Raw genomic sequence first — 26,522 nt, forward strand, 5'->3', positions numbered from 1 at the left:
GGCCGCAGAAGCCGGGGACTGGAGTTATAAGCGCCGCCGCCGTAAAAGCGCGGTCGGCGCCCAGTCCCCGGCGAACTACAAGTCCCAGCCGCGCCGCCGCTCCCGGAGCGTCCGGCGCGGTAGTTCCCAAAACACAAAGTCACTCAGCAAAGCTGCAGTGACTGTAACCCTTTACTGTCCCCGGCGCACTAGCACACCCAGCAAGTCTGGAGTGTGCTGTGCCTGTGTGTACGGGGACACAGAGTACCTGTAATGGTGCAGGGCCATGTCCCTGAACGGTACTCCAGCTCCGTATCCAGCAGGTTCAAATGGGTCTGTGGATGGAGCCCGGCGTCAGAGCTTTGAGGCCGGCAGGATCCCACTTCCTCAGAGCCCCTCAGGGGGATGTGGAAGGAAAGCAGCATGTGGGCTCCAGCCGCCGTACCAGCAATAGGTACCTCAACCTTACAACACCATCCAGGGGTGAGAAGGGAGCATGCTGGGGGCCCTATATGGGCCCTCTTTTCTTCCATCCGACATAGTCAGCAGCTACTGCTGACTAAAATCTGTGGAGCTATGCGTGGATGTCTGACCTCCTTCGCACACAAAGCTAAAACTGGAGAACCCGTGATACCACGGGGGGGTATAGCCAGAGGGGGAGGGGCCTTGCACTTTTCAGTGTAGTGCTTTGTGTGGCCTCCGGAGGGCAGTAGCTATACCCCAATCGTCTGGGTCTCCCAATAGAGCGCTGAAGAAAAAACCATTCATGACGCATGTTAAAAAAACGTAGTGTGAAAGCAGACTAAGAGAGAATATAATCTATACATATATTTCTAATTGGAGGTTATTTGCTAATATTACTGCACTTACTGCATATTGGGGCTGGATTTTGGGAGATGAGAGGAATACCACTAACTATTCTGAAGTAACTCTTCAGAGGACAATGTACTCACCCAGGTACATCGGCCCTCCACAAAGTATTTACAGATGACCTTGCCCTTCTTGTCCTGCCGATGGTACGACTTATCATAGTCACTTCTGTACATTCCTCCATCCTGGTCAACAAAGAGGATTTGTGAGAAGACATCACCATCTGCAGCTTAACATTTACTAAGTAAAATATGTATCAATTTAAATGTTGTCTCCTTATGTGTACAATATAGACACGTTATTTTTCTGTGCATAAGAAGCACTTTTTAGCAAGGTAACACCTTGCTAAAAGTTGTGTGTGTCAGTTTGCAATCAGTTAATAGTTAATAATAATAAAGTTAATAGTGCCTGACCTCCCTAAACATGTATAAATTCTAGCCATAATACCAACTAAAACCTCATTTTTTTGTACAGGATACAGCCAGGCCCCTTTCTGTTAGCCTTGCATATTAGAGTTCCTGTCCCTGTATAGTACACAAATGGGGTACGGCTTGGCAGCCCCCCTGATCTAATAGTATGGGTGTCATTTAATAGGTTGCGAGCTTGTGACTGTGACTCTGCATGTGTGAACAGTGCTCTATGCAAGCCATCAGTGTGCAGTTTTATCATCCAGCAATCACCCCCCTACATTTTTTTGGAAGTGTGTGTGATTTGCTCCTCCTGCACCTGTGATGCCTCCACTTAGTGGGGGCTTAGCTGCATCCTGCTAGAGTATTAGTTTTTGGCCTGGGCGATGTACAACTACTGCCCTCCTTTGCTGTAAGTAATACATAGGATGCACCTTTTAGCAAGGTAACACCTTGCTAGAAGTTGTGTGTGTCTTATAGTTTGCAGTCAGGAAAGTCTAATAGTGCCCGACCTGCCTAAACATGTATAAATGTATATGTAGTGTTGTATAGATGTATATGTAGTGTAAGTGTAGTTATATGCTTATCGGTCGCCATCTTCCTTGGTTTTTAGCGCTGCTCTGGTCCTCTTCTGAGTCAGGTGACTACTATTCTGAGTGGTCCGATCATACTTGGGCACTATGCATGAGCCAGATGTGGCTTTTTCACTAAGTCTATGAATCATCAGAACCAGGCTCCATAGTCTTACATTAAAAAAAAAAAAAAAAAAGAGTCTTCGAGTCACACACAAACCTCAGTTTGAGCAGTCACGTGATTCATAAGAGGCACAAAGCACCTTGGAAGCCGGGGAAGACTGACTGGTGAGCACATACATTTTCAGTTATTGAATTTTTTTTTTTTTTTACGACACCTTCCCTTTAACATTAATGCATGTCCAAGTTGCTATATTCGATGTCTGTATACCTTAGTGTCTCAGAGTGCAGCTGTTTATTTGTTTCATGGTCAGTTTGCACCTGTTCACCCTTGTCTGTTAAGAAGTGCTGTCAGTTTTCTTATGTTGGTAAATGCAGAAACTGATCACCTATCCTGCAGATTTGCTACAAAACCTTTGAAAGGAAACTGGATTTAGCGATCGGGCCTGGCATAGAGCGATCGGGCCTGGCATAGAGCGATCGGGCCTGGCATAGAGCGATCGGGCCTGGCATAGAGCGATCGGGCCTGGCATAGAGCGATCGGGCCTGGCATAGAGCGATCGGGCCTGGCATAGAGCGATCGGGCCTGGCATAGAGCTATCGGGCCTGGCATAGAGCTATCGGGCCTGGCATAGAGCTATCGGGCCTGGCATAGAGCTATCGGGCCTGGCATAGAGCTATCGGGCCTGGCATAGAGCTATCGGGCCTGGCATAGAGCTATCGGGCCTGGCATAGAGCTATCGGGCCTGGCATAGAGCTATCGGGCCTGGCATAGAGCTATCGGGCCTGGCATAGAGCTATCGGGCCTGGCATAGAGCTATCGGGCCTGGCATAGAGCTATCGGGCCTGGCATAGAGCTATCGGGCCTGGCATAGAGCTATCGGGCCTGGCATAGAGCTATCAGGCCTGGATATCCTCAAGAAGGGGGAAGAGCGAGACCTGCACCCGTGAAGACATCTAAGGTGTAGCTAGGGGCCATATCAGTAGCCAAAGCTGACAGTATGAAAGTTATATCAGCAGATACTTACTGGTAATATTGAATGATGATACATATATTAAGTGAGCTACGACCCTCAGAACCCTTCAATTATAATAAACAAAAATAAAAGTATTCAGCTTACTCCGTCTTCTTCATAGTAGTCGTCATCGTCGTTTCCTTTCCCTCTGCCTCTTCCTCTACCACGAATCATGCCTTTATATCCTCGTCCACGTAGCCCTCGGCCACGGGGCCTATAAAAGCCTGAAAGTGGGAAATACCAATGTGATCAGATCCATAACTCTGGTCTCCAAATCGCCGACTTCTCCTACTGAAAAAAAGCTAAATCTGACCTCTACCTCGGCCTTCTTTGGACTTGCGATACTGGTTCAGCTCTTTTGAGTAGTCGTCGTACTCTTCATCGCCCATCATCTCCTCATCAGCATACTGGGAACAGTTTAGTAGTTAGAAGACACCAAAATACCCCAACGATTTAACTAAAAGAAGGGAATTTTGTTTACTTACCGTAAATTCCTTTTCTTCTAGCTCCAATTGGGAGACCCAGACAATTGGGTGTATAGCTATTGCCTCTGGAGGCCACACAAAGTATTACACTTAAAAGTGTAAGGCCCCTCCCTTTCTGGCTATACACCCCCAGTGGGATCACTGGCTCACCAGTTTTAGTGCCAAAGCAAGAAGGAGGAAAGCCAATAACTGGTTTAAAGACCAATTCAATCCGAGGAAACATCGGAGAACTGAACCATACCACATGAACAACATGTGTACCCGAAAAAACAGAAAAACCCCGAGAAAACAGGGCGGGTGCTGGGTCTCCCAATTGGAGCTAGAAGAAAAGGAATTTACGGTAAGTAAACAAAATTCCCTTCTTCTTTGTCGCTCCATTGGGAGACCCAGACAATTGGGATGTCCAAAAGCAATCCCTGGGTGGGTAAAAGAATACCTCATGATAGGGCCGTCAAACGGCCCTCTCCTACAGGTGGCCAACCGCCGCCTGAATGACTTATCTACCTAGGCTGGCGTCTGCCGAAGCGTAGGTATGCATCTGATAATGCTTGGTAAAAGTAAGTAGACTCGACCAGGTGGGTACCTGACACACCTGCTGAGCCGTAGCCTGGTGCCGTAATGCCCAGGATGCACCCACGGCTCTGGTAGAATGGGCCTTCGGCCTTGAGAGAACCAGAAGCCCAGTAGAACTGTAGGTTTCAAGAATTGGTTCCTCGAGCCCCCGAGCAAGGGTGGATCTGGAAGCTTGCGACTGTTTACGCCGACCAGCGACAAGGACAAAGAGTGCATCCGGGTGGCGCAGGAGCGCCATGCGGGAAGTAGAACCTGAGTGCTCTCACCAGAACCAACAGATGCAAATCTTTCTGAAATTGATGGACTGGACGAGGACACAAAGAAGGTGAGGTGATATCCTGATTGATATGAAAATGGGATACCACCTTAGGGAGAAATTCCGGAACCGGACGCAGAACTACCCTGTCCTGGTGAAGGACCAGGAAGGGAGTTTGTATGAGAGCGTTGCTAGCTCGGAAACTCTCCTAAGAGACGAGACCGTTACTAGAAGGCCACTTCCCGTGAAAAACGGGAAGGGAGACATCCTTCAAAGGCTCGAAAGGCGGCATCTGGAGAGCAATTAGAACCTTGTTCAGATCTCAGGGCTCTAACGGCCGCTTGTACGGAGTGCTGAGAAGACAAACTCCCCGTAGGAACGTGCGTACCTGAGGAAGTCGTCGTTTCTGAAAAAATACAGATAGCGCTGAGACTTGTCCCTAAAGGGAACTGAGCGACAACCCATTTTCCTACCTAGATTGCAGGAAGGAAGGAAACATAGACGATGCAACCGGCCAGGGAGAAACACCCTGCGCCGAGCACCGAGATAAGAACATCTTCCACGTCCTGTGGTCAATCTTGGCGGACGTTGGTATGCTAGCCTGTCTCATGGTGGCAACCACGTCCTGAGGTAATCCTGACGACACTAGGTTCCAGGACTCAATGCCACACCATCCGGTTGAGGGCCGTAGAATTCAAATGGAAGAATGGCCCTTGAGACAGCCAGTCTGATTGGTCTGGTAGTGCCCCCGGTTAGCCTACCGTGAGGCACCACAGAACCGAGTACCACAACATCCTCGGCCAATTTGTAGCGACGAGGATGGCGCGGCCGCAGTCGGTCTTGATCTAGCGCAGTACTCTGGGCAACAATGCCAGAGGTGGCACCTAAGGTAGCTGGAACTGCGACCAATGCTGAACTAAGGCGTTTGCCGCCAGAGCTCGATGATTGTGAAACCGTGCCATGAAGCTGGCACATTGTTGTTGTGCCGTGACGCCATTAGATCGACGTCCGGCCTCTGTCAGCGGCGCCAGATCTCCTGAAACCCGTCCGGGTGAGGAGACCATACTCTTTCGGCCACACCTCAGCGACTTAGGAAGTCAGCTTCCTAGTTTCCACACTTGGGATGTGAATTGTGGATATGGTGGATGCCGTGTCTTCCACCCACATCAGAACCTGCCGGACTTCCTGGAAGGCTTGCCGGTTGCGCGTTCTTCCTTGGTGGTTGACGTATGCCACCGCTGTGGAGCTGTCCGACTGAAGTCGGATATGCTTGCTTTCCAGCCGCTGTTGGAAGGATTGTAGGGCAAGATACACTGCTCTGTGTTCAAGAACATTGATCTAAAGAGTGGACTCTTGCTGAGTCCACGTACCCTGAGCGCTGTAGTGGAGAAAAACTGCTCCCCACCCTGATAGACTCGCGTCTGTCGTAACTATCGCCCAGGACGGGGAAAGGAAGGACCTTCTTTTTGACCAAGAGGTGAGAAGAAGCCACCACCGTAGAGATTCCTTGGCCGCCTGAGAAAGAACGACGACTCTGTTGAGGGACGTCGACTCCTCGTCCCATTGGCGGAGAATGTCCCATTGTAGTGGACGCAGTAAAACTGCGCGAAAGGAACTGCCTCCATTGCTACCATCTTACGTAGGAAGTGCATGAGGCGTCTCAATGTGTGCGACTGGTTCTTAAAGAAGAGCTTGCAGCCCGTAGTGAATGCTGTTTGTCTAGCGGCAGCTTCACTATCGCTGAGAGAGTAAGAAACTCTATGCCTAGATATGTTATCGATAGGGTCGGGGTCGGATCTGACTTTAAAAAGTTGATGATCCACCCAAAACTCTAGAGAGTCTCCAGCGCAACGTTCGGGCAGTGTTGGCATGTTTCCTAAGAGAGTGCCTTGACAAGTAGATCGTCTAAATACGGGACCACAGAGTGACCCTGAGAGTGCAGGACTGTGACTACTGCTGCCCTGACCTTGGCGAAGACCAGTTGGACTGTCGCTAGCCGGATGGTAGAGCTACGAACAGAGGGTGTTCGTCTCCTATAACGAAGCGTAGAAACGCTAGTGCTCTGGATCAATCGGCACGTGTGGATAAGCATCCTTGATGCCTAATGATGCTAGGAAATATCCTTGGGACCTTGAGGCGATGACATGGCGGAGGGATTCCACCCGGAACCGCCTGGTGTCCACGAGCTTGCTGAGCATTTTTAGATCCAGAACGGGACGGAACGGCCCGTTGTTATAGGTACCGCAAAGAATTTGGGGTAAAAACCGTGACCTTGTTCCTGAAGAGGAACGGGGGTCATCACTCTTTCTGCCTATAGAGTGCACCCTGTTTGCAGAAGAGCAGCGGCCCGGCCGGGAGGTGGAGAAATTCTGAAGAATCGAGTTGGAGGACGAGAAGTGAGCTCTATCCTGTACCCGTGAGACAGAATGTCTCACACTCAATGGTCATTGACCTATGGCAGCTAAATATCGCCAAGGCGGGAGAGCCTGCTACCGACCGAGGCCGCAAGTCATGAGGAAGCCGCCTTGGAAGCGGGTTTTCAGACTGTCGCTTTTTTGGGCGAGACTGAGCCCGCTAAGAATCTAAGCTCCTCTGATCCTTTTGAGTCCACATTGGACGAGGAAAAATGGGACCTGCCCGAGCCTCGAAAAGGCCGAAAACCCCGACTGCCTCTTGCTCTGTTGGGGTTTGTTGTGTCCGGGCTGAGGAAAGGATGAATCCTTACCCCTGGACTGTTTGATGGTTACATCCAACGCTCACCAAACAGTCGGTCAGCAGAAAAAGGCAACTGGTTAGGCAACCTTTTTTGGAAGCAGAATCTGCCTTCCATTCACTTAACGAGCAGACCAGGCTCTGCTTAAAAACACGGAGTAGCGGAGGCTACCGCCGCACGGTTCGCAGAGTCCAGGACAACCTGAATCGCGTAAGAAACAAATGCAGACATTTGAGAGGTTAAGGATGCCACCTGCGGCACAGATGTACGTGTAACCGTGTCAATCTGTGTAAGACAAGCTGAAATAGCTTGGAGTGCCCCAAGGGAGAGAATGCCGGAGCCAACGGTGCGCCGACAGCCTCATAGATGGCTTTCGACCAGAGATCCATCTGTCTGTCAGTGGCATCTTTGAGTTTGCAGTTCCATCTCCCACTGCAACTATGGATCTAGCTACAAGCCTGGAGATTGGAGGATGCCGCTCGGGACATTGGGTCCAGTCCTTGACCAAGTCAGGGGACAGGGATAACGTGTATCCTAAGCCGTTTGGAGAAGCGCATATCTGGATAAGCGTGGTGTTCCTGGACTGCCTCTCTGAAGGCAGAGTGGTCCAGAAAAATACGTGAAGCTGACTCCTCCACTGGAGGAGCTGTGAGAAATAACCCACATTCTATAGATGGACGCTATAAGATTATTTACTATGGCGTCACAATCAGGTGTATCCAGATTGAGAGCGGTCTCAGGATCAGAATCCTGAGCCGCTACTTCCGCCTCATTACACAGCGAGTCCTTCTGTTAGGACCCTGATGAAACCGAGGCCGCTCATAGCGAGCCCACTTAGGCTGTCTGGGACTGACGTCCGTGCAGAGCCGTGACTCTGGGATGCGTGTGACATTCCCGGAGCTGTTAGTTATTCACACTGAGGGGGGCCATGATCAATGATTCAACAGTGCCCATATTGTGAGAGACATGTCCGGACTGCTAGGCTTCTAGTATCATAGCCATAGTCTCAGAAAAACTGTCAGTAAATACTGCAGACACCGTCCTCATCCCCTGGCCATTAGTGCGTACAATGGGAGTCTATGTACCTGCCGGCCGTATAGCCGTACATGCTGTCCCAGCTGTATAGAAAAACATGTGGTTCTGCACCTTTGTTTTACACAGAGAATATGCTGATAACTCCTCCGCATAATCCAGGAGGGTATATACAACGTGCGACCAAACAGTGCAATGTATATAGTACAAGCATATCTATAAGTGCACTTCTGCACTAGTGGGGTTAGCACCACAGGTGCTGCTTAACGCCTGTTACAGCGATTGTGTGACTATCAGAATGCCAGGGTCTTCCACACTTGTCTCTGTATCGTACAGAAACTGACACTAATGGCTGCCGGTGTCCTTGTAGAGAAGGAAGCCGTGGGCGTGCCTGAGAAAGTGCGGGAATCCGGATTCACAGTGCACACAGTGAGAGGGGTGGAGTATGCAAAACATACTCCAGCTCTCAGCTCTGCTCTATGCAGCGTCACGCCCCTACCCTGACTGTCAGGGCTGTGGGCGGTAACGAAGGGAGACTAGGCCCAGAAGCCGGGGACTCGAGTTAACAGCGCGGCCGCCGTAAAAGCGCGGGCCGCGCTGAAGTCCCCGGCGCACCACAAGTGCCAGCCGCGCCGCAGTTCCAGCGGCCGGCGCGACCGATTCATAGAAGTGGCCAGCGTCCCGCCCCTCTCCTGACTGGCAGGTCTGGGGGCGGGAACGAACGGAAGCAGGCCGCAAAAGCTGGGGACTCTAGTTATCAGCGCGGCCGCCGTAAAAGCGCGGGCCGCGCTGAAGTCCCCGGCGCACCACAAGTGCCAGCCGCGCCGCTGCCAGCGGCCGGCGCGACCGATTCCTGGAAGTGGCCAGCGTCCCGCCCCTCTCCTGACTGGCAGGTCTGGGGGCGGGAACGAACGGAAGCAGGCCGCAAAAGCCGGGGACTCTAGTTATCAGCGCGGCCGCCGTAAAAGCGCAGGCCGCGCTGAAGTCCCCGGCGCACTACAAGTGCCAGCCGCGCCGCAGTCCCAGCGGCCGGCGCGACCAATTCCCATAAGTGAGCCTGCTTCAGCAAAGCTGAATGAGGCCATGGCACAGGCGCCGCAGCGCTGATGTCCCCCGGCGCACTACAACACCCAGCATGCTGCGGTGTGAGCGCCAAATGCACGGGGACACAGAGTACCTTGAGGAAGCAGGGCCATGTCCCTGATGTACTCCGCTCCATCCAGCATCTTCTCCAGGGGCTGTAGATGGAGCACGGTCTCAGTGCCTGGAGACCGGTAAATCCCACTTCACCCAGAGCCCTGTAAAAAGGGATGGGGAAGGAATCAGCATGTGGGCTCCTGCCGCCGTACCCGCAATGGGTACCTCAACCTTACAAACACCTCCGACATACAGTGGGGTGAGAAGGGAGCATGCTGGGGACACTATATGTGTCCTCTTTTCTTCCATCCGACATAGTCAGCAGCTGCTGCTGACTAAAAAGTGGAGCTATGCGTGGATGTGTTGCCTCCTTCGCACAAAGCACAAAACTGGTGAGCCAGTGATCCCACTGGGGGTGTATAGCCAGAAAGGGAGGGGCCTTACACTTTTAAGTGTAATACTTTGTGTGGCCTCCAGAGGCAATAGCTATACACCCAATTGTCTGGGTCTCCCAATGGAGCGACAAAGAAAAACAGTGCGGCTCACAGTTCTGGCCCATACGAGAGACATTTATTACAAGGAGTACACGAAAAGGGGCCCAAATACGGTATCCGCAAAATACTAGGATGGGGTTAGGAGGGTCGGGATACAAAGAGCGTTACCAGCTTCTATGGCTGGTGTTAGAGGCAGGTGCTGGCTGTATAATACAGACGGCTTCCACAGTGTATAGAGCGGGTGAAGTTTCTCAGTCTGCTCCATACTTGCACACCCAGACATGCAGACTAGAGTACAGGATGTAGCAGAGCTTTAGCTCAAAGCACACGATTGCACAGTAACATGCAAGATCTATCGCTTTCACTTTGAGGATCTACTGAGGGTTTCGGCATTCTGCTCTGCATGCCAGGATACTATAACCTGGAAGCTGTGTGTCCTTTAGGGGGCCTTAAGGGACACTTGCCAGCAATATTTTTTAAAGAGGACCTTTCACCAATATTACTATGTTGAACTGGTCACCTCAAAAAATACTGGCTACAAAGCTGAACAACACATAGGATTTATTTACATTTTTATTCAACTGTTGAAGAGATATTAGTATGTAAAGTTCATAATACATGCTAAGAAATAAGGGGGTGTTACCAAAGAGTCTACTCTGGGGGCGGTTACTTCTTCCCCTGCATGATATTGACCAATAATAAGCAAGAGTGGTCATGCAGAGAAGCAAAAGGACACGCCCCCAAGAAGCTTAGAACAGGCTTTTCCCGTTGACACACAGCTCTGCTCTCCTCTATGATTCCTGTACCTACTAAACAGAGTAGAGCAAAAGGACATTTTTGTGTACTCACCGTAAAATGTCTTTCTTGGAGCCTTTCATTGGGGGACACAGACCGTGGGTTATATGTTGTCTCCAGGGGAGGCTTGACACTAGATTTAGAAAAGAGTTAGCTCCTCCTCCCACAGCATATAACCCCGGCTAGGCGGGAACTAGCCCAGTTTGGTGTAAAGCAGTAGGAAAAGGATAACCAAAACCACAAGGGCGGGAGCTGTGTCCCCCAATGAAAGGCTCCAAGAAAGACATTTTACGGTGAGTATACAAAAATGTCCTTTCCTTTCTCGCCTTTTCATTGGGGGACACAGACCGTGGGACGTCCCAAAGCAGTCCCTGGGTGGGAACTGAACGAACAACAGTGTATAACATCAGACTAAGATCTGACTGACTAACAACTGCAGTGAACTCATATGAAAACACTGTCAGAACCGAGCAGTGGCTACTTATAAATGGGCCACTGCCGCCTGAAGGACTTGTCTTCCAAGAGCATCATCCGCGGAGGCATGCGTATGCACTCTTTAGAATTTAGTGAACGTGTGCACACTGGACCAGGTAGAGGCCTTGCAAAGTTGGGCTGCCGAAGCCTGATGGCGGATAGCCCAGGAGGCACCCACTGCTCGTGTAGAGTGGGCCTGCACAGATTGGGGGGGAACGACACCTCGTGCCTTGTATGCCTCACAGATGGCAGTCCTGATCCATCGGGAAATCGTGGATTTAGATGCTGGGTTGCCCTTTTTGTGTCCTTCTGAGAGGACGAAAAGGGCATCGGACTTGCGCAACGGCGCTGTCCTGGAAATGTAGATCCGCAGAGCCCTGACAAGTTCCAGATTGTGAAGGGCTTTCTCAAAGGAGTGGACTGGGGCCGGGCAGAAAGACGGCAACACAATGTCCTCGTTCAGGTGGAAAGAGAATACAACCTTCGGAAGGAAGGCAGGGGAAGGCCGAAGAACCACCTTATCATGATGGAATATCAGGTAAGGTGAACTACAGGAAAGAGCTGCCAGTTCGGACACTCGCCTGATAGAGGTGATAGCAACTAAAAAGGCAACTTTCCAAGATAGTCTTTGAAGAGAGATTTCTCTCAGAGGTTCGAAGGGAGGAAGTTGAAGAACTCCCAGAACCAGATTCAGATCCCAGGGATCCAAGGGGTGGCGATAAGGAGGGATCAAATGCGCTACCCCTTGAAGGAAGGTATGGACCTGAGGGCGAGAAGCCAGCTGCTTCTGGAAAAAAAATCGACAAGGCAGAAACTTGTCCTTTAAGGGTACTGAGAGCAAGACCCGAATCCAGACCATCTTGCAGAAAAGCAAGAACGTTAGGGATTGAAAAAGTCAGGGGTGACCGACCATGACGGTCACACCAGGCAAGATAGGTCTTCCAGGTCCTGTGGTAAATGCTGGCGGAGGAAGGCTTCCAAGCATTAAGCATAGTATGAACTACCCTGGAAGAAAACCCCGACCTGGCTAGAATCAGGGATTCAAGCGCCACGCCGTCAAATGCAGCTGTGCCGTATTCTGGTGGAATATTGGCCCTTGCGACAGAAGATCCGGGCGATCGGGAAGACGCCAGGGAGTGTCGCTGAGAAGTTGGAGGAGCTCTGGGTACCAGGCCCTCCTGGGCCAGTCCGGGGCCACGAGGATCACCGGAATTCCCTCCGCTTTGATTTTCTTGAGTACTCTCGGAATGAGAGGAAACGGAGGGAAGATGTAAGGTAGGCGGAACTGCAACCATGGAAAGACTAGAGCGTCGGAGCCTAACGCTAGCGGGTCTCTCGACCGCGATATGAAGGGACGTATCTTGGCATTCATTCGAGACGCCATGAGGTCCACATCTGGGAGCCCCCAACGAAGAGTGATCTGATGGAACACTTCGTCGTGGAGGGACCATTCTCCCGCCGCTAGACCTTGCCTGCTGAGAAAGTCTGCGGCCCAGTTGTCTACCCCTGGGATATGGACAGCTGAGATGATGGGGATGTGCTTCTCTGCCCAACGAAGAATTTTGGATACCTCCTCCATCGCTGCCCTGCTGCGAGTTCCTCCCTGACGGTTGATGTAAGCCACGGCCGTGGCATTGTCTGACTGGATCCGAACAGGGAGGCCCAGTAATAAGGGTTGAAGATTCTGAAGGGCCAGAAATATGGCTCTGATCTCCAGAACATTGATGTGCAGAGAGCGCTCGGAAGGAGACCAGCGTCCCTAAACAGTGTGGTGGAGAAACACCGCCCCCCAGCCTATCAGGCTGGCATCCGTCGTGACAACCTGCCAGTGGACCGGGCGGAAGGACTTCCCTTGAAATAGGGATGAGGCTTGAGTCCACCAGACGAGGGGAGCTGAGCGCAGACCGAGACAGGCGGACTGACCGGTCCAGGGAAGCTGGATTCTTGTCCCAGGAGGATAGAAGATCCAGCTGTAGAGGGCGCAGATGGAATTGGGCAAAGGACACGGCTTCCATGACCGCCACCATTTTGCCTAACACTCTCATTCCATTCCGAAGGGATGTGTGACGGCGAGAGAGGAGGGATTGCGCAGACCGAATCAAGGAAGCCCTCTTGTCCTCTGGAAGGAAAACCCGGGACTGAGCCGTGTCTATCAGCATACCTAGGAAAGTGATGCGCTGATGGGGAATGAGGGATGACTTGTTGAAATTGACAAGCCACCCTAGCCTTGACAGGGTGTCTAGGCAAATCTGCACGCTTTCTGAGCAAACGTGAGGAGAGCTCCCTTTGACCAGAAGGTCGTCCAGGTAGGGAACGTCCAGGATGCCTCTGGGGTGTAAAATGGACATGACGGCCGCCATGACCTTTGTGAAGACCCGAGGCGCAGTGGCCAGCCCAAAGGGAAGGGCCCTGAATTGGAAATGACGGTGTCCGACGGCAAAGCGAAGGAACGGTTGATGAGAGACACATATGGGAATGTGTAAATAGGCATTTTGAACGTCTATGGAAGCTAGGAATTCTCCAGGTTCCATGGCGGCTAGCACTGCTCTCAGAGATTCCATTCGGAAAGTGCGAATGCGTACGAATTTGTTCAGCCGTTTGAGGTCCAAGCTAGGGCGGACAGAGCCATCTTTTTTGGGAACGACAAAAAGGTTTGAATAGAAACTTTTGCCGCGCTGTTCCAGGGGTACTGGAATGATAACGTTTGCCTTTTGTAAAGAAGCTATGGCCTGAATTAAGGCCTGGTTTTGCGTCTTGGACTTTGGGAGACGAGAACGCAGAAACCTGGTGGCCGGCAGGGAATGGAAATCGATCTTGTAACCCGAGGTGACGATTTCTCGAACCCAGGCATCGTGAGTGTATTCTAGCCAGATATCCCGGAAAAGCAGAAGCCGTCCTCCCACAGGAGTCGGATCTGTGGGATACCTGGCGTCATGCTGAGGGGGCCTGTACAGATCGAGGTCCCTTGGATTTGGACTGCTTGGAGAGGGAACGCCAAGAAGAGCCCCTTGAGGGACCGGATCCTTGATCTGAGCGTTGGGACGGTCCTTGGGCCGATAGCTTTTGGGGAGCAGGCCGAAAGGACCGCCTGCGCCAGGAAGATTTTTTGAAATTTCTGGCTACAGGCCGCTTTTGTGGTAGAATGGTACTTTTAGCACCCGTCACCACAGATATGAGCTTGTCCAGGGATTCACCAAATAGACGAAGACCCTGGAAGGGAAGTGTGGACAGGGACTTTTTGGAGGCACTGTCCGCATTCCAGATTTTTAGCCACAGAACCCTGCGGGCGAAGACAGCATTGGCTGCCGTTAGGGCTGACCAGCTGGCTGCATCTAGAGAGCCGTGAAGAAGATAATTAGAGGCGAGAGAGAACAAATCAAGAATCTCAAGAGCCTCTGGAGGAATATTGCAAGGGCGGAGCAACTTGCGCAAGTTCCTACTCCACACGCTCATAGCTCTAGCCACCCATGTTATGGCAAACAGGGGGCGTAGAGAGGAGCCCGAAGCCTGAAAAATAGATTTGACCGCAGCATCAACTGCGCGGTCAGACGAGTCCTTAAGAGATGCGTTGTCTGAAACAGACATGACCGTGTGTTTAGCCAGTCTGGATACTGGCGGATCCACAACGGGGGGGTACCGACCAGGGCTTAACCATTTCCGGGGGAAAGGGATAAGCGAATGAAGAGGAGGATTTTTTATTAAACCTCCTATCCGGGTGATCCCACCGTTTAGATACGATTTGATGAAAAATCGGATCTTGGGCAAAGGACTTAGGCGGCTTCTTGGCTCGCTTGATTGCCGACTGAGAAGTCGGGTCCGAGGGCTGATCAGAAATCGACAGAGAGTGATTGACAGCCGCTATCAGAGTGTCTTCCATATGCCTAGACTCAGAAGGGACATCTGAATCCGAGTCAGAGTCTCGGGAATCGTGACTACTAAAGGTCACGGAGTCTGAGTCAGACTGACCATCGTGTGAGTCAGATGAGGTGGAGCGGACGCAATGGCGCCTTTTGGAGACAGCCTTTTTACGTATTGGGAATGATATACCAGACGAAGGCGGGCTCCCCTTAGGGAGCTGAGCCGGGGGGAGGCTGTGGGAGCCTGTGGAAGGCTGAGATATCTGAGCGGCCAGGTCATCTAACCTTTTAGACATCAGAAGAGCCCATGCAGGGATAGCCTCCTCAGACAGGGGTGCTGCCTGAATGGCGGCCGGGGCCGAACCCACAGATTGCACGACCCCCTGGTCCGGCAACGCCTGTTGTGACATTGTAGTAGGGGCATCGCAGCCTCGGCAGAGTGGATAGCTTCGCCCATTGGGAAACGAGCTTCCACAGGTGGTGCAAGCATAGTACAGGTCCATAGAGGATGCCTGGGAAGCTTTATCACCCTTGCGGTTTTTACGCATGTCAGCAACAAACGGATAATTATACTGTGAGCCTTTAGCAGTATTACACTACAGTGGGTGAGGAGCTACTAGCAGTATTAGAAAGGGACTTCTGTACAGAGCTGCTATATACCAATAGTAAACTGGCACACACTGCCAAACAGTCAATATATACCTGCAAGCACAGTCAGTATATACCGCTGAAAGCTGATATACACAGTCAGCCAGCAGGCACACACCGCTAGGAAGACAGCGATATACCACTGAGCAGAGCGGTATATAGTGCTGCAGAGTTGCAGAGCCAAGGAGGCGATCTCACCCAAGTCTGCTCCCCACGTGTAATGGCGTCCAGGATTCTCTGGCAGCATGGAAGGGAGAGACGGCCCACTAGAGAGAGCGGCTTCTGGAGCAGTGGAGGGGGCGTTGCTAAACATGCAGGCCGACGCCGGGAGCTAAATTAATGATGCTTCCCCAGGATCACGGCCTGCATCGCCCCACCGGCGCCATCTCAGGCGGCGGTCTGAATGCAGGGTACTGACTCGTCGTCTCCCTACCTGCTCCTGGCTCCGTCTGAAGATGCGTCGGTCCTGGGATGCGGGGATCTCGGGGACGCATCTTCGGCTCAAGGCTAGCAGGTGCTCGGTTCTGCCTAGCCCTCTGGAGCTACCTCTGTGAGGTGCTTCCAGGGAGCCTGGAGGGGTACGCAGACCCGACCACTTGGGCGCGAGGGAAGACTGACGGCTTTTGCACGTCAGGTTTCCTCTGCCCGTACATGGGGGAATGGGGGTGGCGAGGCACCCTGGTATTGCCCCATAGTCAAAAATAGAACAAAATCACAAAGGAAATAAATAAATAATCAAAAAACATGAACTGGCCTGGGGCTCAGGCCAGACGTGTCAGCCTCCCTGCTGACACTAAAAAGAACTGGGCTAGTTCCCGCCTAGCCGGGGTTATATGCTGTGGGAGGAGGAGCTAACTCTTTTCTAAATCTAGTGTCAAGCCTCCCCTGGAGACAACATATAATCCACGGTCTGTGTCCCCCAATGAAAAGGCGAGAAAGGAAACACTTCTGCAGCTTTTATCTCGGGGCACTGTCAGTCCTACTGTACTCACACCCCACATTAACTGACCTGAGATGAAAACTAATAAGTGTTTGTAATGAGACAGTTATGCTCTACTGTATACATTACACTGAGGGATCAGAGGAGGGCAAAGCTGGGTGTCATTATATGTCACACTAAATAAAAATAAAAGCCTGTTCTAAGGGCTGTTTCACACATCCGGCATTACCGCCGGATTACCGACACACTCCAGTTCAGTGTTAACACTGTACAATGGCATCGCGGCAAGCTCCGGTCACATACTCCGGTCACATGACAGCAGTGACCGGAGGTTGCCGTGATGCCATTCTACTGTATTACACTGTACTGGAGTGTGATGGATCTGGTAAGCTGGCAAAACGCCGGATGTGTGAAACGGCCGTAAGCTTTTATGAGGGGGGGGATTTTGTTGTTTTTTTTTCCCTGCATGACACCTTATGCTTATGTCAATGCTAAGCAGGAAAAACAATCTGCCATCAAAGCAAAATCTCCAGCAATGCCCCCTTGGGCTTATCAGAAATTAGAATATAAACTTGACAAGTTAAAATCTCTACAACATATAAGAGAAATTTAAGAGTAAAAAATACAGTTTTTTGCAGCTTTACAGCCACTATTCCACAATGTGGTCAGTTTAAAACTGTAAGGCCCTCTTTAATAGATGGTAATTACTAAAAAATCACCGATTTGTGCCTGCACATGCATCACAGATTGGGGATTGGTACGTAGAGAATTTTTTACCTAGTGGAAAACATGAATAAGTGCAAAATTTTAAATATTGAAATTAATTTGCCATTAGTGACCGATATTAAAATGTTTCCTACATGGTCTATTCCCACAATTAGTTACTGATCTGTTTCAGTTAGAGCTAATGATATAAAAAAGGGAGATTTTTCTTAATATGTACAGAAGATTATAAGAGGAGGGATCGCCATGCTCCATTACATGTTTGTGCCACTCACTTCCATTTCTTCGTCATACACCTCCTCATCCTCTTGGTGTTCTTCCCCAGAGTAAACTCTTCCTCTGCCTCTCACTCGAAAGCCTCTTCCACGTATCATCCCTCTTCCCCGACCTCGAATCAACTTAATCCTTCCTCTCATTCCTGGGGAAAAAAAAGCAAATAACTGAGTTACTGAACTACACGCGCTGTACATACCGAAAATATTGAGCGCACTGGCGACAGCAGCATGGTCAGGGGTCTTACAATCCTCGCCCTGCAGCGCACGTTTATCCAGAAGTATGTGCAGACTGTCGCTTACCTCGACCACGATGGCTGCCCTCTTTTGCCCTTCGATATTGGTTCAGCTCCTTGGCAAAATCATCATATTCATCTTTACCCATATCATCCCCTTCGTCTTCTTCGTACTCCCCATATTGGTCATTCTCGTAGTCGTCGTACATGCCATAGCTCTTGCTGTCCATGTTGTGGTAGCTCTTTTTTGAAGGTGGGGCGCTATGGGAGTACGGCTGATGATAGTAAAGTAAAGCGATATAATTATATACTAAAAGTGTGACACATAATATCCAGATTGTGTACATTTCCTTTAAAGTTGTCCTGCGCCACGCTCACTTCTGCATTGGGAGGGGAGTGCTGCTGGGCAGGAGCACAATACCTGCAGAAGGTGCATGTATCATGGCAGACTGTGCGGAGACGTCATCAGCACCGCTCCCCTCCTAATGCGGAAGTTAGCAGTGCTCGACCCCCTGACGGGGCACCCCCCCAAAGCGAAAGGTGCAGTATATATACGTAAATGAGATAAAATGCTCCTGCCCCCAAAAACAAATTATGTGTATCGCTAAAAGAAAGATGTCACTTACCGGAGGGTATGATGGGCTGTATTCTCTGTATTTGCGGTGACTTTTTTCACTGGGGCTAAAGTCCGAGTCCTCGCTATAATCAGAATATTCTTCACTAGAGGACGCATGACGCTAAGAAATAAAAAATCAAAACATCATACACAATTCCAATGGGGCTGAGAGTTTGGGTCAAGAGACACGGGGGTCCGGTCCATTCACAAACCGTGGAATATGTTGGTCTGAACCGGCCTTATACTGGTCATACAGGAGCGAGCATCATCTCCACCGTCATACCCCATGTGTACATACCTTGTGCTTGCTCTTTCTTTTCTTCTTTGCTCTTCGCTTCTCTTTTTCCTTTCGGCGTTTTCTTTTCATTTTTCGATGTGACTTCTCGTCATCGGATTCGCTGTGATGTTTTTCCTCCTTCTCCTTCGGAGGCGGTGGCTCGGGGACATCGTGGCTGGCTTCCTCAACGCCGTCATCTTCAAGTTCACCCTCCTCTAATTCACCGTCCTCCCTGTAATAGGACAAAATGGGAAAGACATAAAATTATACGAAGTGAACCCATCTAAAGTAGAAAATACCTCGCCTATGGACCACCAATATTCTTAATGATTGGCATCAAACGGCACCCATCAAAGTTAAACGGGTTGTCCGGGTGGGATAGGTGATATAGATTAGTGGGGTCTGATTGCCGAGACCCCCATTGATCGCCAGGACTAGGTACTTTAATACAGCGGCGATCCACATGCTTGACTGCTACTCCATTCATTCTCTATGGGACTGCCAGAAAAAGCCAAGCACAGAGCAGCCCCATAGGGAAGGAATGGAGCAGCAATCGGACATGTGGACTGCGCCTATCCATTCCTATGTGGATAAATGTTCCCCGTTCTGACCATCAGTCCCAGCCCCAACGATCTATACGTTATCCCCTAATTTTCACTGGACAACCCCTTTAATGTACAACCATGTAATATATGAATTCGATAGTGTCACCCTTTTTTAATAGGGAGAAGTGGTTCTGAATGGAAGACCCTCCTCTATGACTTCCATAATCCCTAGTAGGTCATATCAGTGATGATGAGGAAACCACAGTACTAGGCCATATCCAAAAAGGCCAAAGACAATGAATGGAGCGGTGATATCTGTGCACCATCAATCCATCCATTCAGGATTGGTGGTCGCCCCATGGAAGACAATTAAAGGGATTTTACGTTATTTTAACCAGAGGGCTGCAATATTATAAAATAAGTCAATATTTGTTCCCAGTGTCGGCCAGATGGGATGTGATGATGCCCACAACTCCAGAGTGACCTGACCGGGCTGACTATTGGGATAAGGTGATTAATGGAGGAAACATCATCACTTCTGACCCAGCGGAGCCCGGCAGGGTGGCAACACGGGGGCGGATTGCAGTGCTATGTATTAATCATTACTTTCGGATCCATACCCCCATCCATTAAATATATATAAAAAAGAAAAAAAAAGTAGGGCAAAACCCCTCCCAGGAATTTAAGTTTTCACTAGGTGATAACTTGCTGATTACTCGGACCCCCACTGATCCAGTGATCAACCCCGAGTGAATGGAGCGGCGGTTGTTGTATTGGAAAGTCAAGGCTGCAACTGATCGCAGATGTCTTGTAACTTTGCGTACCGTCCGCTCCAAGCCCCCAACACTATCCGAGTCCGTCAGTAATAAGTATGGGCTCTGCTGCGGCTCATTTCTAGGTGTCTTCAACATACAAAAGCGATTCAATTACAGGAAAAATTAGGCAAATTGTTCTGGCCCGCTGCGAACATTAAAACCTATGTTAATTAACACAAGCATTACAGCCTAAGCAATCCTACAGAGAGGTGCGTCTCCACGGGCCGCCGGCGTCGCTGCGCTTTTCCACCAGATGAGATTACAGGCGCTGAGGGTACTTGTCATGTAATCCTTGGTGTACATGCCGGGAATACTAAAAAACCATCGGGGAAGGAAGATCTGGGGTCGGGCCCAGCATAGTACAAGGGCGGACGTCGCCGTGTGCTCAGATTACAGAGGAGAATAGCCATATGTTTCATCCGAGGAGACAACGCCGACAACTGCGGAAACCGGCCTATGATCTGATCAATGGAACATAAAAGAATATTGGGGAGAGAAACATTTTGTAATATATATATATTTATTATATATTACACATACTACAAAATATGTCTTATACAACTTGTACAACTGTCAAAAAACACATATTTGTCTTGACAGTTGTGCAAGTTGTATAAGAAATATTTTATTTTGTAGTGTGTGTATGTATGAATGATTATGTGTATATATATATATATATATATATTATAAGCAATGTATGAAAACCCGGCATTCTATAGACTACCTAGGCAATGTATCCAATCTCTGTCGTTTTCAGGCAAGGCATGAAATATCTGCGTTGTTTTATACTTTTCCTAGTCATTACATAAAATTTCTAGGTATTATAAAGAATGACAAGAACTGCACAGGGCAAAATCTGATATAATGCCCAGATTGCAAAAGTAGTAACAAACAGTCAAAAAACTAATGAAAGAAGTAACAAATAGTCAAAAGGGTAATGAAAGAAGAAATGCTAAATGAACAACAGGACGGCCTACTTTTGGACGGATCACCCCTGTAGTATTCTACACTCCGCCTCTTTGCCATTTAGGTATTCTATAGAATAACTGAGAAATGTATGAACATCTGATGTATTTCATACTGTGCCGACCCATTTCCAGCATTGTATACATTGCCTAGGTATTCTTCAGGATTACTTCTTTCGTTAGTTTTTTTTACTGTTTGTTACTTCTTTCATTACTTTTTTGACTGTTTGTTACTAAAGACTTTTGCAATCTGGGCATTATATCAGACTTTGCCTGAGCAATTCTTGTCATTCTTTATAATACCTAGACATTTTATGTAAAGCCTAGGAAAAGTATAGAACAATGCAGAGATTTCATACCTTGCCTGAAAAAACGACAGGGATTGTATACATTGCCTAGGTATTTTATAGAATGCCTGTTTTTACACATTGCCAGTAACATATATATATCTAATATATAAAGGGGTGTGTGTGTGTGTGTGTGTGTGTGTGTGTGTGTGTGTGTGTGTGTGTTCAGCATGTGCTGTCAGTGTGCTGTGTGACAGCCGTATAGCACATGGGCAGCATGAGTTTCTTTACTTATCTGTCCATGGTACTGCGGTGTCCGGCACTGCTGCTGCTTCCGGGTCCAATGTGTGTGTATGTATGTATGTATGTCCGGGATTGGCATCTGCACCGTCGCAGCTACAGCCACAAAATTTTGCACACTCACACTTCTGGACCCCGAGAGCGTCATAGGCTATGTTTTGAGGGGAAATTTCAACCCCGCTCTTTACAGTTTTTTGACAAAAAAACTGCCTCCATTAAAGCGAATGGAGCTGGGAGCCACAGTGCAGCCAGAACTTCAAAAGAATGCACAGCCACGCCCTTATATGGAATGCTGGCGTGTCACAATGCAGCCAGGGAAAGAGGCAGACACAGACAGGGAAAGAAACAGACAGACAGGGTAAGAGACAGACACAAAGAGACAGACAAAGAGACAGACTGACAGGGAAAGAGACAGACACAGACAAAGAGACAGAGACAGACCCAGGGAAACAGACAGACAGGGAAAGAAAGTGAAAGAGACAGAGAGAAAGAGAGGGAAAGAGAGAAACAGGTTAAGAGAGAGACACACACAGGTAAAGAGACAGACACAGACAAAGAGACAGACAGGGAAAGAGAGGGAAAGAGACAGACAGGGAGAGTGACAGAGATAGACAGACAGACAGGGAAAGAGATTGAGACAGACGGGGAAAGAGACAGACAGTTAGAGACAGACAGGGAAAGATACAGACAGACAAAAATAGAGAGAAGAGACAGAGAGATATATACAGAGGGGGAGACAGACAGAGAATGGGAAAGAAACAGAGAGACAGTTACTATCCCGGGCGTTAATACATTCTATTTATACATTCTATCCCGGGAATGTTAATACATTCTATTTTGTTAACACCAGTTATTAATATATATATATATATATATATATACACACACATATACATATACATACACACACATATATATGTATATATACACGCACACTACAAAATATCTCTCTCCCCAACTTTTTGACTAATATATATAGCCTTTTGACAGCTGAATAAGTTGGAGGGCCTACACATATGCTAAGAAAAAACACCCTGCACAACAAACTTTTTTTTTGCAATAGTATACTCTCCTATACAGTAAAGAATAAATAAAACAACCCAACGGGGGACTTTCTTTGGCCTGTTACCGGTGTATGCTACGGTGGGAGAAGACGCTCAAAAAAGCATCGAATGGACAACTCTAAGACAAAAACTATCTTCGGCAACTCTTCAGCTCTTGCAAAACTACAACTCCCAACATCACCCTGGCTGAGGATGTTATATGTATATATATATATATATATATATATATATATATATATATATATATAAAACAAAAGCATTATCGCCAACGTTACTTCCAGATCTTTTATTTGGGCAGCTATAGGCTCTGAAGCACGAGCTGCTGATCGACGTGGCGGATGCCAGGTCTGCCGCATTCGTCGAGCTCATTACATTTCCAAAAGGGGAGGGGTCCTCGGTATGGCCTCCGGCACACACACGGTTAATGCACGGAGTCTTGTGACAAGTTATGGCAGCAAGTGAAGAGCCCCCCCCATTCATACATATAACTAACGACATAAGATACTGAAAATTAAGACCTGTACAGGTGGGGGGTCTCAATATTAAGCACTGAACCTCCCCGCCACCACCAAGGAAATGACCAGGTGTCCACATAGAGGGCTATTTAGGGGCACGAGCCGAGGGCTGGCTCTACCCTTCCTATATATAGCCTCACTAGTCCTCAGTAATATTTTTTTCCCCTCTTGCTGCAGATTTACAGTCCGAGGTGCTGCATGCACTAGTGAAGGGCGGCCACATGTCACTGCGTAGGTGCTTAGTATTGATGGCGACGTTGGGCGCTTCGCACAGATGTGTTGCTGCTGAGAAAAGACATTTCAGTTTGGGGAGACATACTCACATCCTCAGTATCACAGTAATAACATAAGGGGTTTAGCAACTTCTTGATTTTCCAGTTATGGGGATTGGGGGGGGTGACGGAGAGGAGGATGGGGGTGGGGGTGAAACTACACCAGATTCAGAACGGCAATGGTTAACAGAAAAAAAAAAAAGAAAAGGCGGAAAGTGGGGTGATCAGTGCAGGAGCACCAGGATTGGGCAATCACGAGGTTAGATATCTGGGGCTTGGTTCTTATATATTGAAGGAGGAGGGGAAAAAAAGAGATTGCAAAAAAAAAATATATATATATAAAAATAAAGTAATGCTGCAGGTCGGAAGGAGGGATTACAGAGAAGAAAGGAGAAGCTGGTTCAAAGGTCGGCTGGCGTGGGGCGAGGCTTCACATCTGCAGACACTAGTCATTAAAATGGAGGGTGGGTGGAGGAACAGGCTCGTCATCCGTGGATGCTATGCAAAACTAACCTCATGCTAAAGAGCTGACAGCCAGGGACTGAGCAGGAACCCTGGGAGGTGTCAATCTCTGGTGGACAGGCGAAGCCCATCCCCCACCCGGCTGCCATTTTACAAGAACACAAGTCAGCAGAACAGGATTAACCCCTCATGAGCAGCGATGGAGGGAGCACAGCTGTCCGCCAGGTCTGTGTGCCGCAGGGTCATCCCTCCGGCTCTGCCACCGCTGCATCTACAATGGTGGTCACCGATATTATCCTTCCTTCTCACTGCAGATCCTGACCATGCAACAAATAAAACATGGACAATATTTACCATCCTGATCTGTCAGCGAGAAGACTAGAAATGAGGGGAGCCCGCGTCCTTATAATGCAAGACAGTGTCCCATAGAGCAGACAGACCGCCGTGCCCGGATGCCATCATGCCACCCTGTGGGTGCAACACACTCCCAGGCTGTGGGAAAACCACACTTTACCTCTCACGGATTGTGACTTTTTTTTTTTTAAGTGTTTCATCTGCTAACAAACCATTGCAATATTATAATATAATAATATTTATTCACTTATATAGCGCTATTAATTCCACAGCGCTTTACATACATTGGCAACACTGTCCCCATTGGGGCTCACAATCTAGAGTCCCTATCAGTATGTTTTTTGTAGTGTGGGAGGAAACCGGAGAACCTGGAGGAAACCCACGCAAACACGGAGAGAACAGACAAACTCCTTGCAGATGTTGTCCTGAGTGGGACTAGAACCCCGGACCCCAGCGCTGCAAGACTGCAGTGCTAACCACTGAGCTATCGTGCAGTGCTAACCACTGAGCTATCGTGCAGTGCTAACCACTGAGCCACCATACAGTGCTAACCGCTGAGCCACCATACAGTGCTAACCACTGAGCCACCATACAGTGCTAACCACTGAGCCACCATACAGTGCTAACCACTGAGCCACCATACAGTGCTAACCGCTGAGCCACCATACAGTGCTAACCGCTGAGCCACCATACAGTGCTAACCGCTGAGCCACCATACAGTGCTAACCGCTGAGCCACCATACAGTGCTAACCACTGAGCCACCATACAGTTTTCATGCATTTTGGCCATAAGTACAGTTGAGAGAGTAGCTAACTATTCATACTCACTATACACATAACGAGTCCTGTCTAATACTCGCACATTCATTCCGAATAGTGTGTGTAATGCAAGTCAATGAGGAAAACTCGCAATGTAACCAGTAACTGGAATTCTGCACGAATAATACGGAATTCGGGTTACTCGCTACTTTGCAAGTATTCCCCATTGACTTGCATTGCACATGGTATTCGGAATGAATGTGCGAGTATTAGACAGTACTAGTTATGTGTATAGCGTCATAGAGTCGCTGTCATGCAGATCTGGGGGCGATTTGTATCCTGAGAAAAAAGGGTACGTTCTTTAAATTCAAAAGGGTTATCCTCCTCTCCCCTGATCATCACCAGTTGCTGGATTTGGGAGACCCCCATACACGAGACGGTCAGCCAACTCTGCTAATTTTGGTTGGCTGCAATCTTACGGGTATGAAGGCCTTAGGCTAGGTTCACATTTCTGTTGTTTTAAATCCGTCAGGTCCGTCATTGCGACGGATCCGTAATTTTTTTAGATGTCAACTGACACAATGGATGTGTTATTTCACAGGATTCCGTTCACAGGAATCCTGTGAAAAAACTGATCCGTCGCGTCTGTTACATCTGCTGTGCGTCCATGTTTTGACGGCTCCGTCGTGATCCGTTTGTGTTTGGGACAGCCCAGTGGGTGTGCCAGACATGCTGGGCATGCTCAGTAGAGCATGACAAAATCCAGCACCATAGACAAACATTACAAGCGTGACGGATTGCAACGGATTCCTGCGCGGTGCGTTAAATTTTGACGGCCCAAAAATACGTTACATTCTGCGTTGTTTCTGCCCCGCGGTCAGTCCAAAAACAACTGTCCGCGGTGCAACAGATGCAACGCAAGGTCATCAGTCGCAATCCGCCACTAATACAAGTCTATGGGAAACAACAGAATCCGCCAAACGGATTCCGTTGTTTACCAGAGCCGCGGATTGTGACCGATACACTTTGACGGAAATGTGAACCTAGCCTTAAAGGGAACCTGTCACCAGATTTTTCCCTATTAAACTAAAAGCATCCCCTTCTGCAGCTCCTGGGCTGCATTCTATGAAGGAGCACCTTGGCCCTGACTCCACTTCCAGACCCCAAAAATAACTTTATAAAACTTGGCCATTAGGTATGCTAATTACCTGTGTTAGCAAGATGGGCGGGTAAGAACATGGCGCTGGTGAGGTCGGCGCTGTGTATGACCTGACTAGCGCCATGCACATACCCGAACATAATCTTGCGCCTGCGCATTTAGCTCACCAGCGCAGAGCGAGGGCAGCTGTGTTTTCTGCTCTGGCCCCGATATGGCAGAGCGAAACTGCGCCTGCGCGAGCTGGCCTAACTGCACAGGTGCGAGATTTGAAAATGAGACAAGGACGACGACGGAGGTGTCATCCCTTCAATCAAGGAAGGAGGACGGCGATCAGCGGCAGGAGGGGGGACAGGAGCAGAAAATGAGCCCGCCCATCTGGCCAACACAGGTCATTAGCATACCTAACGGCCAAGTTTTATAAAGTTATTTTTGGGGTCTGGAAGGGGAGTCAGGGCCAAGGTGCAGCTTCATACAATGCAGCCCAGGAGCGGCAGAAGGGGATGCTTTTAGTTTAATAGGGAAAAATCTGGTGA

At 49.1% G+C, this 26,522-nt stretch overlaps 1 protein-coding gene across 3 annotated transcripts in view; it reads right to left on the reverse strand.

The window, feature by feature from the left end:
- ZC3H4 (zinc finger CCCH-type containing 4) overlaps positions 1-26,522 on the reverse strand; it is a 73,498-nt gene that overhangs the window by 38,700 nt on the left and 8,276 nt on the right. The window contains exons 1-8 of one of the 3 annotated variants that reach the window (XM_075323668.1): positions 23,307-23,679; positions 18,514-18,724; positions 18,226-18,336; positions 17,667-17,874; positions 17,367-17,509; positions 3,278-3,371; positions 3,070-3,188; positions 933-1,034 (exon numbers count right to left, since the gene is read on the reverse strand). In XM_075323668.1, coding sequence (XP_075179783.1) covers positions 933-1,034; positions 3,070-3,188; positions 3,278-3,371; positions 17,367-17,509; positions 17,667-17,874; positions 18,226-18,336; positions 18,514-18,724; positions 23,307-23,308 — 990 coding nt within the window. In that variant the 5' untranslated portion in view covers positions 23,309-23,679. Of the gene's footprint in view, positions 1-932; positions 1,035-3,069; positions 3,189-3,277; positions 3,372-17,366; positions 17,510-17,666; positions 17,875-18,225; positions 18,337-18,513; positions 18,725-23,306; positions 23,680-26,522 lie in introns of those variants that run through there. The other 2 variants (XM_075323667.1, XM_075323666.1) reach the window with 2 other exon arrangements.

Source organism: Anomaloglossus baeobatrachus, chromosome 9 (assembly GCF_048569485.1).
Source record: "Anomaloglossus baeobatrachus isolate aAnoBae1 chromosome 9, aAnoBae1.hap1, whole genome shotgun sequence".
NCBI classification, from domain to species: Eukaryota; Metazoa; Chordata; class Amphibia; order Anura; family Aromobatidae; genus Anomaloglossus; species Anomaloglossus baeobatrachus.